This window comes from Ctenopharyngodon idella, chromosome 22 (assembly GCF_019924925.1).
Source record: "Ctenopharyngodon idella isolate HZGC_01 chromosome 22, HZGC01, whole genome shotgun sequence".
NCBI lineage: Eukaryota > Metazoa > Chordata > Actinopteri > Cypriniformes > Xenocyprididae > Ctenopharyngodon > Ctenopharyngodon idella.
The window spans coordinates 16,648,437-16,666,785 of NC_067241.1; the positions used below are offsets into that span (position 1 = coordinate 16,648,437).

Genomic DNA, 18,349 nt, shown 5'->3' on the forward strand with positions numbered 1-18,349 from the left:
AAATACAGTAAAATATTAAATATTTAAAATGTATAATAGTAGTGGTAGTAATAATAATAATAATAATTATTATTCTTATTCTTATTATTATACATTAATAATATTTTATAATTAAATAATGACTTAAATAAAATATAATTTCATAATATTAATGATGATAATAATGATAATAAGCATTATTATTATTACCATTATTTATTATTAAAGTTTCAATATCTCTAAAATATTGGTCAACCTGATTATGATTCTATTTGTACACAAGGAATGTGCATTAACAAAAGTAAATAATCAATTTTGATACTGCTGATGATTTCAAACAAACTTAGCATTTTCCTTTCAAAAATGTTTTTTTCCCCTCAAAAATGAAATATTAAAAATGTATATACAAAAATAATACAGAAGTGCCACAAGAGGGCAACTTACTAGTCTCCAAGCCAATATCAAACTAGCAAGCGAGACGCTAAACTCTTGCACTGCTTAAATTTCATCCATTTGCCGCACAGATGCTTCTGTGTTTACCACAATCATGTTTGCGATTAACAAGAGATAAATCATCTCCACCAAACACAAAAACTAACACAAATAACAGGGAAGTAGACATGCCTTAAAAAAAAAACACAATTCAGACTATTTATTGACGATTATAAACAGCTTTAATGTGACTAATGTTCTGTTGTATTAAACTACGAAGGAAGGTTTTGACTGTAGGCATCTGATGGCCACATGCACCGAAGCCCTTCAAACACAATTAGATTATTACACACAACCAAACCAACATACTTGCTCAATTACTCACTTTTAAGTGGGTTAAACACATGCAACTGCCATTGAGGCTAACTGTCTCCAAGGTATTGTAAAAATCCCATTCATTTTCTCCAAAGAAAAATTGATTTTTAATAATAACTTAATCAATTGTTAAAGATAGCCCTACTGTGAGCTCAGAGGTTGCTAATGGATGGTTTATGGTTTAGTTGAAGCCATCTGTTAAGCATTATTTCAATTTATTTTTTAAAATAATCATGTTTAACAGCTGAATTTGTAGTGAAAAACTACATTACCCATGACACACAAATTCCACAAATCAGAGTTTAGCTCTTTAGCTCCGCCCACTCCCATGAAACACTGTGAATGATGTAATCCAGTTTCGCTATGCTGTCAAAATACCTAAATATTTGTGTTTACATATTCATATTTTGCAAAGAACTAAAAATATATTGTTTCTAGAGATATAATCAACAACTTTAAATGAATAGTTTAATATTTCTCCATTGTTTTTAATTTGATTATGTCGTTCGCAATGCTTCATGGGATTGTAGTTCTTTCCCTCACTAAAGTCGTTAAGTTCACAGTCTTGTACCTTTGTGTTTTTGTCCAATTTTTTTTGCTTCAAATCAAAGTTTGTAATATTGTAGTTTACTTCATAGCTGGTTGGTTTGGTTGATGGTTGATAACTCTTTAACAAAGACTTGGGAGAAATTAATGGGAAAAATTCTTCTGGAATCAACACCGGTGAAAATGCACTCTTAATTATTTTGTCTACTCTGATAATATTTTCAGCTGCAATAAAAGTGTCAAGCTTTCAGATCCACTTGAAAGCTTTTAACAATTTTTAACAATCCACAGCAATTATGCAAATTTCCTTGCTTAATAAGCCAATTGATTTTGTGATTGATTTTCATTTCTATATGGCAGAAGAATGTGAAAGTTTGATCACAGCATAAACACCGAAATAATGAGGAACATCAAGTGAAATTCTGGGTTTTCAAAATAAAAGATGTCCAATTCCAACCGGACGTTTGTTCATTACTCGTTCCGACAATCAAAGTCAAACCTCCAAACAATTCCGACAGGTTTCCCAAGTGATGGTTCTCACCTCAGGTCCTGGTGGCCCCGGAGGCCCTTGAGGTCCCGGTTCACCTGTTTTCCCCTTTCAGAGAGAGAACATAAGCTATAAACATCACACGAATACACCACACAAAAAGTGCAAAAACTGATGTTCTTCCTCAGTATGTTTGTCTGATTTCCAGCACAAATATCTAAACATTCTTAAATCAAGATACATTTACTGGAGAAGAGAAATTACTTGTCTTTAAATGTAAAACTTGTCTTGTTTACTGAAAAAAATAATCAAAATTAAGTGAGTTTACACCTAAATTAGGAAAAAATATCTGCCAGGGGGGTAAAAAAAAAAAACTTAACTCATTTACTGCCATTGGCGTAGTTTTCCGTCATGTATGATGCAACACTTCCCCACCATTGATTGAATTTTCCATCATTTATGACCACGCTTCCAGCCATTGACGAAATTTTCCATCATTTATGAGACAACGCTTCTTCATCATTGACAGAATTTTCCATCATTTATGACTCAACTCTTCCCTGCCATTGACAGAATTTTCCATCATTTATGACTCAACTCTTCCCTGCCATTGACAGAATTTTCAAGAAGGGTATAACTGCAGCCTGGAGATCTCCAAATGGGGGTGGGGACTCCAAAATAGGGCGTGGCTTCCTCCCATCAACAGATTGACACGACGTGTAATTTCCCCCTCCAAAACCAATTCAGTGTAAACTCCGCCTGGCAGCCAGTCCTAAGGATTTCATTGGTCATGTGACAGTGCTGATTTCATACACAATGCTACAACCCGTACTAACTCCTGACCTTACCCTACTCCCTATCCTTAACCAATGAAATTGGCTGCAGGGTGGCATTTGTGCTGAATAGAGAGCTAAAGAAAATGTCAGTTCAGGAGGTAACAAGAGGTAAGCCGACCGGACCTCGCCGGACAACGGGACCTTTTTTAGTTGCACCCAGTGTCACTTCCCCCCTCCTGCCCTGCGAATCTCGAGTCTCAGGACGCTCTGTTGCTTAGAACAAAGCAATACAGTCAAACATTCCCACGCGCCACGGCTCACAGGGGATTCCCGCTTATAGAGGGGGACCCGGAGCTTCAAGCTCGGGATGAGTTTGGCCACATCCAAATGACACCAGCCTTTAGCCACAGAGCTCTCGCCCCCCCAAAGATGATACTTTGATCGGCTATATCTCACAAACTCCTTGAAGAAACTCGGCTTGATAAAATGTCGGCCCCCGACGATCCAGCTTAGACCGGCTACAACTCCAGAGCCGGACCGCCCCGAAACACAGGGCTGGTTGTATTAGGCCGTACATACAGACAAATACAACATACATTTAAGGCATATTTAAGTTTTAATTTTGATAATGTTTTCAGAAAACAAGCTTCTCTAGTCATTTCGCTTCTCCAGTAAATGTATCTTGATTTAAGAATGTTTAGATATTTGTGCTGGAAAACAAGACAGTAAGAACATGATTTGTTTGCAGTTTAGTTCACTCTCTCTCAGTGACACTCAACAGAACATCACAGAGCTTCATTTGTGTTTAACCAAGAGTAAGAATACAGGTGATCTTACAATCGGTCCTGGTTTTCCACGTGGTCCTGTTGGGCCGGGATTACCAGCCGTTCCCTGGAAGAGCAACACAAACAAAACACAAAGTCTCCACGCTGTCTGCAACAAACATCAAATCCATGGACAGAGAAAACATTCCCATACTTTTAGACCAGTGAATTTTCATTACTTCATCAGAAGTTAATAATTACTTGATTTTTAAAACTTTTTAGTGTCTCCGATAAGACCATCAGTAGACAGATTGTGGTGGTGGTCAATTTTTCAATTTCATGACCATGTAAACCCTGTTTATGGTTGAAAACATATTGTTTTGACTCTCTTCACACTCACCTTGTCGCCCTGATAACCATTTTCTCCTGGTTCACCCCTCAATCCAGGCTCACCCTAGATCATACAGCATCACAGATTATAGAAAACAGACGACACTCAAAATACACCGCCGACGTTAAACATACAGGGAACAGAACACAACATGCCTGTACTGGATCGAATATACATACTGTATACACACACACACTATCAGTCAGGAGTTTGCACACCTTTTTCCACATGTTAGAATAATAGTGCAGTGATGAAAAGCCCAGGAATGATATCATGATGAAAACATGTGACATAAATGTAAATCTACCTCATATTTGAGTTTCTTCTTTGTCTAGATTCCAGCCAGTGTTGTTTTAGTACCAATGAGATAAAATTACATCTTATACTTTCTATTTGATGCTTTTCTCATTTAACACAATAATGACTTTTTTATTTGATTTTGATTAATTGTTCAGTAAACACGACTTAATAACATTTTGCTTCTCCAGTAAATGTATCTTGTTTTATGAATGTTTAGATATTTGCATTTGAAAACAAGACAAAAATACTGAAGAAGAAAATCACATTTTGCAGTGTACGACACATCACAAAGATCATGCAACTACAAAGGACCTTATAAGTACACATGTTTGCTGCAATAATAGAAATATTTAAATCACCTTATCACCTTTCATTCCAGGCGGCCCCACCCCTCCGCCGAGGCCCTGCCAATGAGAGAACAAGATCTTCAGTGTCCAGCCAATGAGGTTATAGATCACACTGCTTGAGCTGTAACTGACGGGCCATTACCTGAGGTCCCACAATGCCAGGAAACCCGCGGGGTCCCTCGGGCCCAGGATCGCCCTGAGAGAGCAGAGAAACAGATTCGGTCAGCATTTCTTCTATGCTTTAGTTTAGTGAATGATTCCTCATTAATTCACTGATTTGTGAGGACATTCTCACCCGGCTACCATCATGACATTCGTCTGCCGTTTCACAAACAACATTTTTCAAACTGAAAAGAAACTCAAAGTCCTAAATCCATGTTATCCTGTGATTTAACTCTCACACGCACGTTTGTGCAATTTCCCCTAAGAGAACAGAATTAAGCAGGTTCCCACTGAGGTAAATGTGCTTTTATGGTCACTCAAGATCAGGACAGAAGGTCAAGGGAAAGATTTAATGTACGTTATCTTGCAGGAGGAACATTTTTCTTTTACAAGCACATTCTTTGGGAAAAGGTGGTACGAAAGGCATCATGGCAGTGTAACTAACTACAACCCGAATTCTGGAAAAGTTGGGACGTTTTTTAAATTTGAATAAAATGAAAACTAAAAGACTTTCAAATCACATGAGCCAATATTTTATTCACAATAGAACATAGATAACATAACAAATGTTTAAACTGAGAAATTTTACAATTTTATCCACTAAATGAGCTCATTTCAAATTTGATGCCTGCTACAGGTTTCAAAATAGTTGGCACGGGGGCAACAAATGGCTGAAAAAGCAAGACATTTTGAAAAGATTCAGCTGGGAGAACATCTAGCAACTAATTAAGTTAATTGATATCAGTTCTATAACATGATTAGCTATAAAAGGGATGTCTTAGAGAGGCAGAGTCTCTCAGGAGTAAAGATGGGCAGAGCTGTGAAAGAGTGCGTAAAAAGATTGTGGAAAACAATGTTCCTCAACGTCAAAGTGCAAAGGCTTTGCAAATCTCATCATCTACAGTGCATAACATCATCAAAAGATTCAGAGAAACGAGAAATCTCTGTGCGTAAGGGACAAGGCTGAAGACCTTTATTGGATGCCCGTGGTCTTCGGGCCCTCCGGGACTCATCGGCATAATTGTGTCAATGACATTACTAAACGGGCCCAGGATTACTTCCAGAAACGACTGTCGGTAAACACAATCCGCCGTGCCATCTGCAGATGCCAACTAAATCTCTTTAATGCAAAAAAGAAAGCCATATGTGCACATGGTCCGTCGTGTCCTGTGGGCCAAGGCTCATTTAAAATGGACTGTTTCAAAGTGGAAAAGTGTTCTATGGTCAGACGAGTCTAAATTTGACATTCTTTTTAGAAATAATGGATGCCGTTTCCGGAATTCGGGTTGTATTATGGGCATATGCAAAAAAAACCCTTAAAACTCAAAGGGGTCATGAACTGCGTTGTTTTATTGTTTTATAATGTTTTCTGGGGTGCCTTTATAATGTTAGTATGCTTTTTACATCAAAAATTTTCATAATTTAGAAATAACACAAAGTCTTGCATTACATTTAGATCTATGGCGTTATATTTAGATCGTGGCATGAAAGGTTGCAGTGATGAACAGCCGATCATGAAAGAAGTGATCTTGTCATTGCAACTCAGTTTCTGCACACTAACGAATGCTTTCATCATATAACACGGGTGTTCTGGCGCGAGTCCACTGATAAACTCACACTGTTTGATTGACAGCTCCAGTGATAGTAAAGGGAGCGTTCTTTGATCGCTTTCTATATATAATTTAATCACCGTTTAAAAAACAGATTATTTTCATCCTACTAAGAGAAACAACGTGAAGTTGAGCGTTTAGTCACTGGTTTGATTTATTGACACACAGACAAAGATCATCTGACTGTACATGAATCATTACATGTCAGATCAGGCATTAGAATTAAAAAAAGAGAGATATTATCATCCTGCTTATAAAAATTCACTACTAGGCTTAAGATAAATAACGAGTTTAAATCCCTCAGTTCTCGCCATCTCCAAAAGCCAAGATGATGTTGAATGTTATTTTATTACGAGCTCTGTCACGTTCTCTTTTCACCAGTAGACTCTCCTCTGTTTGGTGTTTGTTTTAAACAGGTGATTCTCCAGAGGTGATACTCGATGTAAACCTTTCCCGCTTGTTGTGACAACTAACCTGTGCCACTCCCACACCAGTCAAAGTAGGCGGAGCAACTTTTCTCTATTTACAGATATGACGAGACATGCAAAGGCAAGTGACGCAATTTCCCACGAAAACCATCGTCCGGATGGTTAGGCTTAAAATTGTGAGTTACACAGTTTACCTTTAACAATATAATGTTCAAATATATTTTCCAGTCATATTTGTATATTTTAAAACGCATCAAAAACACTTCTAGATACAGCACCTGTGGTCTGTGCTCAACTTTTCTAACAATGCTGTTGTGAAGGCAGCACAGTAATAGAGCAGGACCTGTAGAGCGGGATGTTGTTTGTGGGGCTGTTTCTCATTAAGGGTTTTTGGGGGGCCCGTCAGACACAAACTCACTCCAGCAGCACAATAAACCGCACTTATGTCTGGTCTGATTCATGGGAACCATTTCACCTTGAGCCTACAGGAAAAACGCACAAACATCTAAGAGACTGAGTCAAAGCTGGGGAATTGTCAGCACCGTCTCTACTGTTTAACACACAAATATGAAGCAGAACAACACTGATAATAATTATAAGTGTTTCTTGAGCAGCAAATCTTTCTGAAGGATCATGTGACACTGAAGACTGGAGTAATGATGCTGAAAATTCAGCTTTGATCGCATGATATAAATTACTGTTTACTATATATTCACATAGAAAACAGCTGTTTTAAATTGGAAAAATATTTAACTATTTTTACTGTATTTTTGATCAAATAAATGCAGCCTTGGTGAGCAGAAGAGACTTTCAAAAACTAAAAACTAAAAACTTTTGACCAGTACAACATGAGTGAATGACAAATAAAATAACGTAGGCTACTAAAGGAGACATTAGCATCATTTCAAGCATCAAGACTACTAACAGTACTATACCACCATGGTATTACCATAGTACATGTGCAAAAAACATGGTAATGCCTTTGTTTATTTAGTGTGAAGGAGCTTTTATAGACATGTGGCTTGAAGGAGATCTGCTCATCTGGAGCTGAAAGAGGCCTTAATGGATCCACAGAGCACAAACAGATCATATACGTGCCATAAAAAAAGCTTTTCTGTCTGCCGCACGTGATAAAAACATGACAGAAGAAAGAGAAGGTGGTGAAATATGACTTATTTGCTATTCCAATGCCTGCAGAAAATCTCTACTGAGGGAATATGAGATGCAAAACAGGGCAAGATGATTCAGGATCTTTAGATAAGCAAGTTCATAAAAAAATGACATACACTTGCATTCAAAAGTTTGACCAAGTTTAACAAAGGCTGTGTTTATTTGATCAAAAATACTATGGCATCACTGAGAAAAAACCCTTTTGCAGCCTTTATTTTGTCTTTATTTCATTTGCTTCCCATTTCAGTGCATTCAACTCAGAGCAGGAATCAACACGATCCTGTTCAACAGAACATTTCATTGCACAAAACTGATTTTCATGGCTCTAAAACACGCATCACATCCTCTCATCAAGAGGACGAGACGGTCGACAGATACAGGAACAACAGTGAAGGCATGATGAAAACGCATCAGAAACCTGCAACATCCCGCTCTAAATCTTCCCGCCTGTCATCCCGACTGCAGAGAAACGTGTCTGACATCTCTGTCCGCCGCTTTACGAGACTCAGGAGCTTTGGCCAGCCTCTGACATGTGTGTGTTTTAAAGCCGGAACGACCAGAGTCCGGTTAGAGACTGCCTACTGAACATGACATGTACAATGATTCGCTGTTTTAACTCATGAATCAGACCTGCGGGAGCCGAACACATGGCAGCAATCAGACACGGAAACACACATTATGAGTGAAGGAAGAGAGATAAAGAGGAATGTAAGAGTGAATTAACAGGGTTATTATCGTTAACTCAAACTGAAACTATCATGTTCATTACTGGAAATAAAATAAATGTTAAATGAAATACAATAGGCCTTTTAAAAATGAACTTATTTTACTTCAGCTAGTTGCAAAAGCAACAAATTTTTTTTTATTTTCATTAAGTGGTATTTGATGTACTAAAATAACCAAAAGTAACACTGAAATAAAAATGAATACAAACTATATAGGCATGTTTAAAAACAAAACAAAACAATAACTAATAAAAATGACAAAAAATGAAAACTGAAAATACAGAATAAAATCTAATCCAAAATATTATATATATATATATATATATAGAGGGAGAGAGAGAGAGAGAGAGTTTAATTTAATGTACTTAAAAAATAAATAACTCTAAAACTAAAAATGAATAAAAAAATATATATATAAACATACAACAGCTAAAAAAAATAATCATTAGATAAATGTTGAAATATTTAAAGAAATTATTAAATACATAATTAAATTGTTAATAAAACATAAAAATAATTAAAGTAATTATTAAATCACCAAACAAATTAATACATTTTATTTTTTTATTTCATTTTAGCATTTGTTTGCACATTATTTTTGTATTGCGTTTTCATTTAAGCAATGAACTTAAACATTTTATTTCAGCTATTTGTCAAAGCAACATTTTTCATTTTAATTTAGTTTAACTTGATGTACTAATAAAACTAGAATTAAAAATTGAAATAAAATTAATAAATGCTGCTATATAGACTTTAAAAAAAAAAACTAATAAAAAGACAAAAAACACAACAAAATTTAAAGTAAAAAAAAATGAAAACAAAAATGGAAAAAATACAAAATTAAAAAGTATTTTATATATATATATATATATATATATATATATATATATATACATGCATTTTTCAAGAAGTCTCTTCTGCTCACAAAGACTACTTTTATTTGATCAAAGGCTCTGTTTCCACCTGGTATTAAGATGCATTTTGGAGCACAAGTAGACGAGGGAGACATATATCCGTATACACCTGGTGTTTTAATCTGTCTCTTTTGTCCACTTCAACCGCTTCTGTCCTGATTTTTTTAATGTTTCCAAACTTTTCACCTGTACTGTATAAACTCTAATAGCATGGGAATGATGTCTGTAAACAATGTTATCTGTGTCCTAATCTCCTGCGAACAAACCCTGATGTGACGTTGAGTGACTGTGATCTCAGGTGCTTCTGTCTCTTTTATCTCTCCTAAAATCCAGCAGTTTATCTTCTCATCCTTAAGTGTTCTGTCGCTGAAGGGATGCCAGGACACACAAAGTATTATTAATATCCTCTTGGCAGGAGCTGCCGGCGGGACTGAACTCTGTACAGTAGCAGAACACACTGCTGAAAACCAACCAAAAGACCTCAGAAAAGCCAGATAACAACTTTACAACAGGTTCTGAATCTGATTAGGTATTTATGAGAATTTATTATTAATATCATGCTGAAAACAGTTGCACAGCTTAATATTTTTGTTGAAAACGTGATACATTTTATTCTTCCGTATTCTTTGATGAATAGAAAGTTCAAAAGAAAAGTATTTATTTTAAATAGAAAACATTATAATCGAGGTTACAAAAGAGTAAGTGCAATTATAATAGTGGTCTATTGAGGTTTGGTGCTGCAGAGCGCTGGGAAACCAGCTAAGACCAGTTTAAGCTGGTTTAAGCTGATTTAAGCAGGTTATTTTTCTTCCAAAAACAAATTAAATCTATTGAGATGGTCTTTTTGAAACTAATGGCCAAATTAAAGGTACATTAAACTACATAAAACTTATTTTTTCCAGGTTTTAGATGAGACTCCAAAAGAACACCAAATAAACAACTGGTATAAGGAGTCCATATGCAAAGAGCTTGTTTACAGTTTAGACAAGTTGCGATACTGAACAGAACCACATGTCAGACTCACTTTCTTCACACACAGTATGCCTCTTTTGTTAAATTTAGGGCTGTCAAAGTTAACGTGACAAAAACAGTTAAATTAAAGCAGGCTATGTTTGATATTTGTAGCACCTCCCATCCAATAATCACAAAAAGCTTTGTGCTTTGATACTTCTGATAAGAAACGAAGTCTCAGCTTTCAAATTTTGTCCATTTTATCACAAAATTTAAACAATAAATGGTGTTTTGAGGCTCTTAAATGTGATGTGACAGACTGCTGTAGCACAAGTGTTTTCTTCCTCTTTACCACTAGTTACAGCATCAAATAAACATGCATGAACATCAGAAGGAATGTTAAAAGATACAGTACAACTTCAAAGATTTATTTTTGGCATTTTTGCCTTTATTATGATAGGACAGTAAGCTGACAGTAAGGGACGGGATTGGGAAAGGTCTGCGAGCCGGGACTCAAACTCGGGTTGCCCGAAGCACAATGGCACTGTATGTCGGTGCTGCCCACGAGGCTATCGGCACCGACTGATACAGTACCAGTTATCCAGTGTTACAATACATAGCAGTTGAATATAATAGTTTTGGGGTTTTTTTAACCTCTAATATTATAGTAATGTACCAAATGAGAGGATCCCTGTATAGTTTACAGGATTAGTTGAGAGAGATCCTTCTTCCTTTTCGGGATCGACAGATATCATTCTGAATAATCGGCTATCGGTATTGGCGGAGAAATTTAGCACTTATATAAAGTAATATCTGCACGGCTCCATAGAAGATGAGGTTTCTGCGTCGGCCGTAAAAAGTTAAAGCTGATATGTGTTTATATGTATGTGTGTTCAGGACTCACTCTCAGGCCTGGGAATCCACTGCTGCCGGTTCCTCCGACAGGCCCCTGAAACACAGACAAAACACCAGCGACTCCATGAGAAACAGCTCTGCACTTTTGTCTGCTTGTTCAAATTTTCTTTGTTTTTATTTAACACACTGAGTTTGAACTGAAGACATCAAAGATATCTCTACAGCTGTTTGGGGTTTTGGCACAATAATATTCTTCCAAAACTGTGGAAACACCATTTATAGTCAAAATATCCTCTATGCACATGTATAGACTCCTACTGGAATTTCTGTCATAATTTGGAATCAATTATAATGGGATTAAACAAGAAGAATCTAAGTATACAAATTTTTTTTGATACTTTGTTTAATTTTGGACATAGTATCCTTATCAGAGATGTCTGAAGAGTTAAATGACATCACATGGGAAGTTTAGGCCTTTTATAATCAAGAATTGTTTTTGTGCTCTACTAGAACAGGTTTTCCTGCTTGAATGTTGATTATTTTCCTCATATTCTCCATTGTTGCAGCTCCTCTCTTCCCAGTCTGTCAGTAACGCTCTGTTTAGTTCCTGTCTCTATGAAGCCCCTCCTTCTGAAAGCACAATGTGCTCTGATTGGTCAGCTGGAGCAGTGTGTTGTGATTGGTCAAGCGCTTGGAGCGTGTTTGGGAAATGTCCCACCCCTTACCATAACCGCCAGTTTCAACACACTACTAACTAACTCAACCAGGCCCCACCCCTTTATTTTGGCTGGGAATTTTTACAAATGAGGAATATTGTGATGTGTTCGTTCCCGGTGTGGTGAGTAATCGAGTCCCCCCCAAGAATCAGGTCTCCTTTAGAACCTCGAGTGATCACATTGGTTCAACAGACTTTTAATGGGTAGTATTTTTAGCGCCTGGTTATAATTCCTGCAAAATCATATTATGATTTATATCACTTAAAATGCGTTATAATGACCATTAAATTACATGGTTCATATACTAGTATATAACTAAAACTAAAAAAAAATTACATTTTCTCTACACACTAAAGAGAGATGAACGTGGTGCTTTTTAAGAATGTTTAGATATTTGTACTGGAAAACAAGACAAAAATACATAGGAAGAACCTAATTTTTTGCAGTGCTGATGGCAGAGAGACATGTACCTGGTTTCCGTCGGGTCCAGGCGGTCCTCTCTCACCCGCGTCGCCAACAACACCCTGTAAAAAAGCTCAGATCAGCTCAGGACACATTTCAAACACCTCTGTCAGTCTCACATCCGTCATACTGCCGTTGAAACGTCTGAACGCTCATGTCCTGAGGTAATGCTTTTCCATGATGTCATATCACACACATCAGAACAGTTCGTTTGGCTGTGAATCTGATTTTGTCTCCACTTTATTTCTTTACACATGATAAGTGCATGTTGCTCTAAAGAAAAGTAAAGAATCTTTGGTGTAAATCGGAGTGTTTTACAGTATGTGCTCCGTCTGCATGTTTGCTTGTGTCTTTCTGAGCCCAGGGGCCTCTGAATGTCTTCCAACAAGCTTTCATCCTCACTCAAGATGCCTTCGATTAATCATTCCTGCTGCAGACGCCGGGCAGCGAGCCCAGCTGGCACAGGATCTCTGGTGTGATGTTAACAGGCCCGTACGTTTGAGGGGTTTCTCAGGCCCAACACTGAACCAACACTAAAGCAAAATGAGCTGAGATTTTACAAGCTTAAAGAAGCTGATATTAACATGTTGACCGATGCAGATAAACATAAAATATCCTGGTTCGTCGCTATTGTACAACGACTTGCAGATTCTGTGGCATTTCTATTGTTTGATATTTAGAGGCACAGAGCATTTACCACAAACACATCAGTCAGAATAACCCTTACAATCCCTTCAAGAAGTAAAGCAATGTTTCTTTACTAATGCAGACTTTAATGCATTGCATAACATCTTCCATCCGCATAATGCCATTGGCTTTACAGCTGGGCAGCAGATGACAAGAACAGATTTGTTGTTCATTTTCTTGCTTTTCTTTACACACAAAGAATTTTTTTTTTTTATATTTGTTTTAAATACCCATCACTCATTTACATAACACCCCGTGATTAATGCTTATAAATGAAGGGAGACTTTACCTGTCTTCCTTTGGGACCCTTGTTTCCCACCGGACCCGGAATTCCCTGGAACACAATGAGATGATCGCACTTACAAACAAATCTGATCTGACACACATTGATCATTATGAGCCGGGGGGCGTCATCAATCTGAACGCTGTTGTCCTGTGTGTTTTCAAGATCACGTCATTCATTTGGGAATTTGAGTCTGTGTTGAGAGTTGCTGCAAATCACAGAACGATGGCAGTTTTGACAACATTCGGCCCTAAACAGCCCATGTGTGTTTGTTAGTGTAACATGTCTTGACAAAACCGGCATTAGCAGCATTGTGCCGACATTAAGAAACACTGTGAGATATAAACAGCATCTGCAGCTCGCGATCGTTTTGACACGTCCATCAGTATGTAAAATGAGTGAAGCATGCTTTTATAGTAACACATTTACAATGGAAGTCTATGGGGTAAGTGTGCAGGAGCCGAAACAGATATGAGTTGAGTTGAGCTGTTGAGTGTTTAAAACATGGAACTACTTTTCTGAGATGAATAAACAAAGTTCTGCTGCAAGTACAAAGTGATAATTCCAATAGATAATTCCAACTGAAACTGACTAGGTTAAATCTAGGTTTTATCTGGTCCTGACATGAGACAGGGCTAGTAAGTGATCACACCAGTCTCATGTTAACATGTAATGTTTAATTGTTTAAGCTAGTTACATATTTTAGCGATTTAATTACATTGCTATTTGCTGGCCTACTAGATATCCATTGTAAGTGCACTACTGTAAAACATACTTCCATGATCGTACAAACTGAGGTATGATTCGAAAAGATTTTCTGTAGTATTCGACAGCATGCTATCTTGCTTTCATTCATGCAAATGGCATCTCCTTGATTCTCGCATTTCATTTGCATTATTGAGAAATGAAGATTGTATAATTGTTCATTTAAACTCACTCTCTCCCCCTCCAGTCCTGGCGGTCCTGCAACTCCTGGAGGTCCGATGAAGCCCTGATGAAGAAAAACACAATAGCTCAAAATCACGTTTACATTTATAAACTCCTCATACATCTTTTATCAGATAATCCCAAAATTGTGGTCAGATAATCCTGATACCATGCTGGTCAAAAGTTGTTAAAAGTGATCTGATGTCCCATTTAGGTACAACGCATCAAGAAATTTGATGGCAAGGAACAGGACGGAAGGCCGTATCTTTGAAAAGCTTTGAACTATTGGAACGAAATTTGGTGCAAGTCATCACCACCATGCCCTGATGATACTGGAGCAGTTTAGGGACAGCGCCACCTACTGGACAAGAAATTTTGAATTTTTAAATAAGCCATGAGCCTAAAATCTCCACCTATGCTATGAGCAAACAAATCTACTTTCATTGAGTTATTTGGCCACATTGATTTCAAAATTACTTTGAATGATTAGCAGATTATTTACACAGATCTAATTCACCCTGAACTACAAGAAACAGCTTCATTTATCATCTTCATTTTATATGTCACCTTATAAAATAGTATATTGCTGTTAAAGTAATTTACAACTAATGTACACATAAACTGGTTTACTTACAGAGCAATAAGATCATGTCAGCATCAGGTGTGATATCATCTTTTCCAGACACAAATCATTCATTGTGGCGAGTGAGCAATTGACTGGTGTTTTTGTTTGCAGTAGGTGGACGAAATGCTATATGTACCATTCTTCTGTCTTGTTAAGCGAGATCACATGTACTATCAGTCAAAGATGAAAGAAACAGCCCTCCTCCTGTCTCTGCACATTCCTGTGCCGCGGCACAATGCCAGATGTTGAAAGAGACTGTTTCTAAAACATGCAAAATCTCTGAGATGCAGCAGTCTCATCTTGACTTTGTAGAGCTCACTGATTCTTGAGTACTGGGACAAAGCAGACTCGAGGACTGCAGAAATAAGGCTCATGTATCATACTTTAGATGACTGAGATGAAAATCTGTTCTACATGGTCAGATGGATTCACCTGCATTTGGGTGCAACTACCCGTTTTTCTTCACTTCAACACTCAGAATGGGTCAACAGCAACATCACATACAAAAATAATTTCAAATATGATAAATATTGGAAATCTAGAACTACAGGATGTACTAATTTATTTATTGACTGATTGGTTGATTGATTGATTGATTGATTGATTGTGCTGCTGCTACTAACATGAAGTACTTAAATTGTCGGAAATTATCTAAAAATTATGAAATCATAAAAAAACCTATAAAACTCACCAGTTACATTGTCCAATTAAACTTATAGCACATAAAAAAAGTTTGATTTAGTACTTTGATTTAGCCAGATTTTATGAATGTTTAGCAGGGACTTTGTTGTGAAACATATAAAAGAGGGACATTTAATATCTCTTTGAATCTATTTGTAGTATTGTGTTATGGTCTGATGGTCATTTTCAGAAGGAACGGCAGGTTGGTTGTGCGTTTTGTCCAACGTGTCAAGAATCAGTACAGTCCAAACAGAACGATTTAAAAGGATCTGATCTTCTGATTCTCCTTTCAACATTCTCTATTTATCTCTCTCTCTTTTATCTCTCTGTTCCTGTGGCTCTCAGTGAGGAAACCATGAGACAGCTGTACGTACATTGACACCTTTAGGTCCTTGGTTTCCCTCTGGTCCTCCCAAACCCTGAGAGACAAGAGACATTAATGTTACACACATTCACATATCAGACTAATACACACATCAGACATTATGAAACTCTAATATGTTAACAAAATGAACACTGGCTTTATCCAATGTTCATATTTCTGTTCTGGAAATATATGCAAAATGGTGCATATTTAATTATTACATATCATTTTAGAAAACTAGTACAAAACAATTGTTTTGTGTACTGTGATTAATCAACTGGAGATTAATCACAGTATTAATTACCCTATTTACCTGTGGTGTCTTGCCTTAAAATGTTTAGCATTGTTTATTGCACACTGTTTCACAGTATACCACGCAGAACATTCTAAACAGCTGCCTGATATTAATTTTAAATTAAGCATCACATTTAATTAATATGATTCGATGGCAAAGAACAGGACGGAAGGCCATATCTTTGAAACGCTTTGGCCTATTGGAACGAAATTTGGTGTAAGCCATCGCCACCATGTTCTGATGGTACTGGAGCAGTTTAGGTTCAGCGCCACCTACTGGAAGTTTTTAATAAGCCATGAGCCTAAAATCTCCACCTTTGCTATGAGCAAACAAATCTACTTAGAAGAATCAAATTTAATATTTCAAATTTAGGATCAAGAAGAGTGTAACAAAGAATCAAAAAGATTTTAGATTCCTAAAAAGAAAATTGAAAAGAAAAACATTTTAAAGATTATAACTGGATGCCACTCTCTGAATTAATGTAATGTTGTGAGGTCATTAACAACAATGTAGTATACTACTTTTTAAAATGTTTGTCATTCTGTTTCACATACTACTTTTAAAAATACTTGTACCATGCAGTACATTCTGAACAGCTGCATGATATTAATTTTAAATTAAGGATCCAATTTAAAGAAGTAACACAGAATCAATAAGACGTTTTTGTTGTTTTTTTAGTGGATATCGGTCACTGCACCTGCCTGCCAGGGTAACCTGCTGCCCCAGATACGCCTGGCAATCCTGGCAAACCCTAAGGAGAAAGGAAAGAAAAACGTGAATGAGAAATGAGAACGGCTGCCAGCGAATGAATAGAGCTCCTATTGTTCCCAGTGGCATCTCTCTCTCAAAGCATCCATGGGCCGGACCGGCTCTCCGCGGCCTGACCCTGGCTGAAGTCCAGACGGCGGCTCCTCTCCGCTGCACGACTCCAGCGGATCATCTTTACATCGGGTGACTGCATATAAAGACTGCGCTTTGTGACTGAACGAAAGTTTCCATGTATTGAGTTCCAAACCTTCCGGACTCGGTTATTGAGGAGGTACAAAGGTACAACTCATAGATCGGTTTAATGCCATGTCAAACAATAAAACCAATAAAGCTCTTTTTAGTATGACCCAATAGTATGATTAATAATAACAACAATTATACTTGACTTAGCAAGCACCACTAGCTAAATATAGCTTGTAGTCTGACAATGATTGAAACGGTAAAATGTCAATGTGAAGAGCTCTCAAACAAACCGACATCCACCTGAGATGACACATCTCATCCGCTCACCTGTTCTCCGGGCAGACCTGCCGGTCCTGGATAGCCTTTGGGACCCTGCAGGTGAAAAAAAGGAAAGAAGATTATGACTCAAATCTATTACAGAACGCTGGTAAGAACACAAAGCAAATAATTTTCCCATATCCCTCAATGTTAAGAACAAGGAGAAACAGAGAGAGTCATACTTGACGTGTTATCTTTTCCACATTTCTGGGATTTTGTTGCCTAAAGTCCCAGTGGACTCAGATAAGACTAATAGCTCTTAAGAATTTCCCCCAGAACTGTCAAAACCCTTTAAAGCTTTCCTCATCTGACAGCTCAAGCTCGAGCCCTTGAAAGAAAGACAAGTCACAACAGTGAAACAGGGAGGGGAGGTCAGAACTCCTCACCTTGAAACATTTCTAGCCTGCTCTCGTGTGCTGGAACTGATCTGTGCCAACTGAACTGAAGCACAACAATGCAATCATAAAGTCACCTTTCCAAATATATCCTCAAATCTAATACTTTGATATTTAGATGCCTGATTTGATAGACGTACCGACAGCTGTTTGCCAGCAGGTGGCGCTGTGTGTCGGACCGAGTGGAGAGGTTCAAGTGTGGTGCAATCCTCTAAATTTGGAAAATTCCAAGCCTTCTGCATTGCTCCTGAGAAGACAATGATGTATCAGAGGTCACCGTGATTTATACCTGACCTGGTCTGGGCCTGTACGACTATTTCTGCTCAAGCTCTTTAAACATTTTACTGCAAAAAGCAGAGTGCTCTAGGTACTAATGACCTATAAAAACAGCATTTAAAGGGATTGCTTCAGTTCACCACGCTCAAGATCAAAG

The 18,349-nt window shown here is 37.3% G+C and overlaps 1 protein-coding gene across 1 annotated transcript in view; it reads right to left on the bottom strand.

Moving 5' to 3' along the window:
* The window catches only part of LOC127505326 (collagen alpha-1(XXIV) chain), a 96,544-nt gene that overhangs the window by 43,896 nt on the left and 34,299 nt on the right, over positions 1-18,349 (bottom strand). The window contains exons 8-19 of the mRNA XM_051880792.1: positions 17,531-17,575; positions 16,950-17,003; positions 15,968-16,012; positions 14,298-14,351; positions 13,367-13,411; positions 12,399-12,452; positions 11,262-11,306; positions 4,540-4,593; positions 4,410-4,454; positions 3,760-3,813; positions 3,433-3,486; positions 1,874-1,927 (exon numbers count right to left, since the gene is read on the bottom strand). Coding sequence (XP_051736752.1) covers positions 1,874-1,927; positions 3,433-3,486; positions 3,760-3,813; positions 4,410-4,454; positions 4,540-4,593; positions 11,262-11,306; positions 12,399-12,452; positions 13,367-13,411; positions 14,298-14,351; positions 15,968-16,012; positions 16,950-17,003; positions 17,531-17,575 — 603 coding nt within the window. The remainder of the gene's footprint in view (positions 1-1,873; positions 1,928-3,432; positions 3,487-3,759; positions 3,814-4,409; positions 4,455-4,539; positions 4,594-11,261; positions 11,307-12,398; positions 12,453-13,366; positions 13,412-14,297; positions 14,352-15,967; positions 16,013-16,949; positions 17,004-17,530; positions 17,576-18,349) is intronic.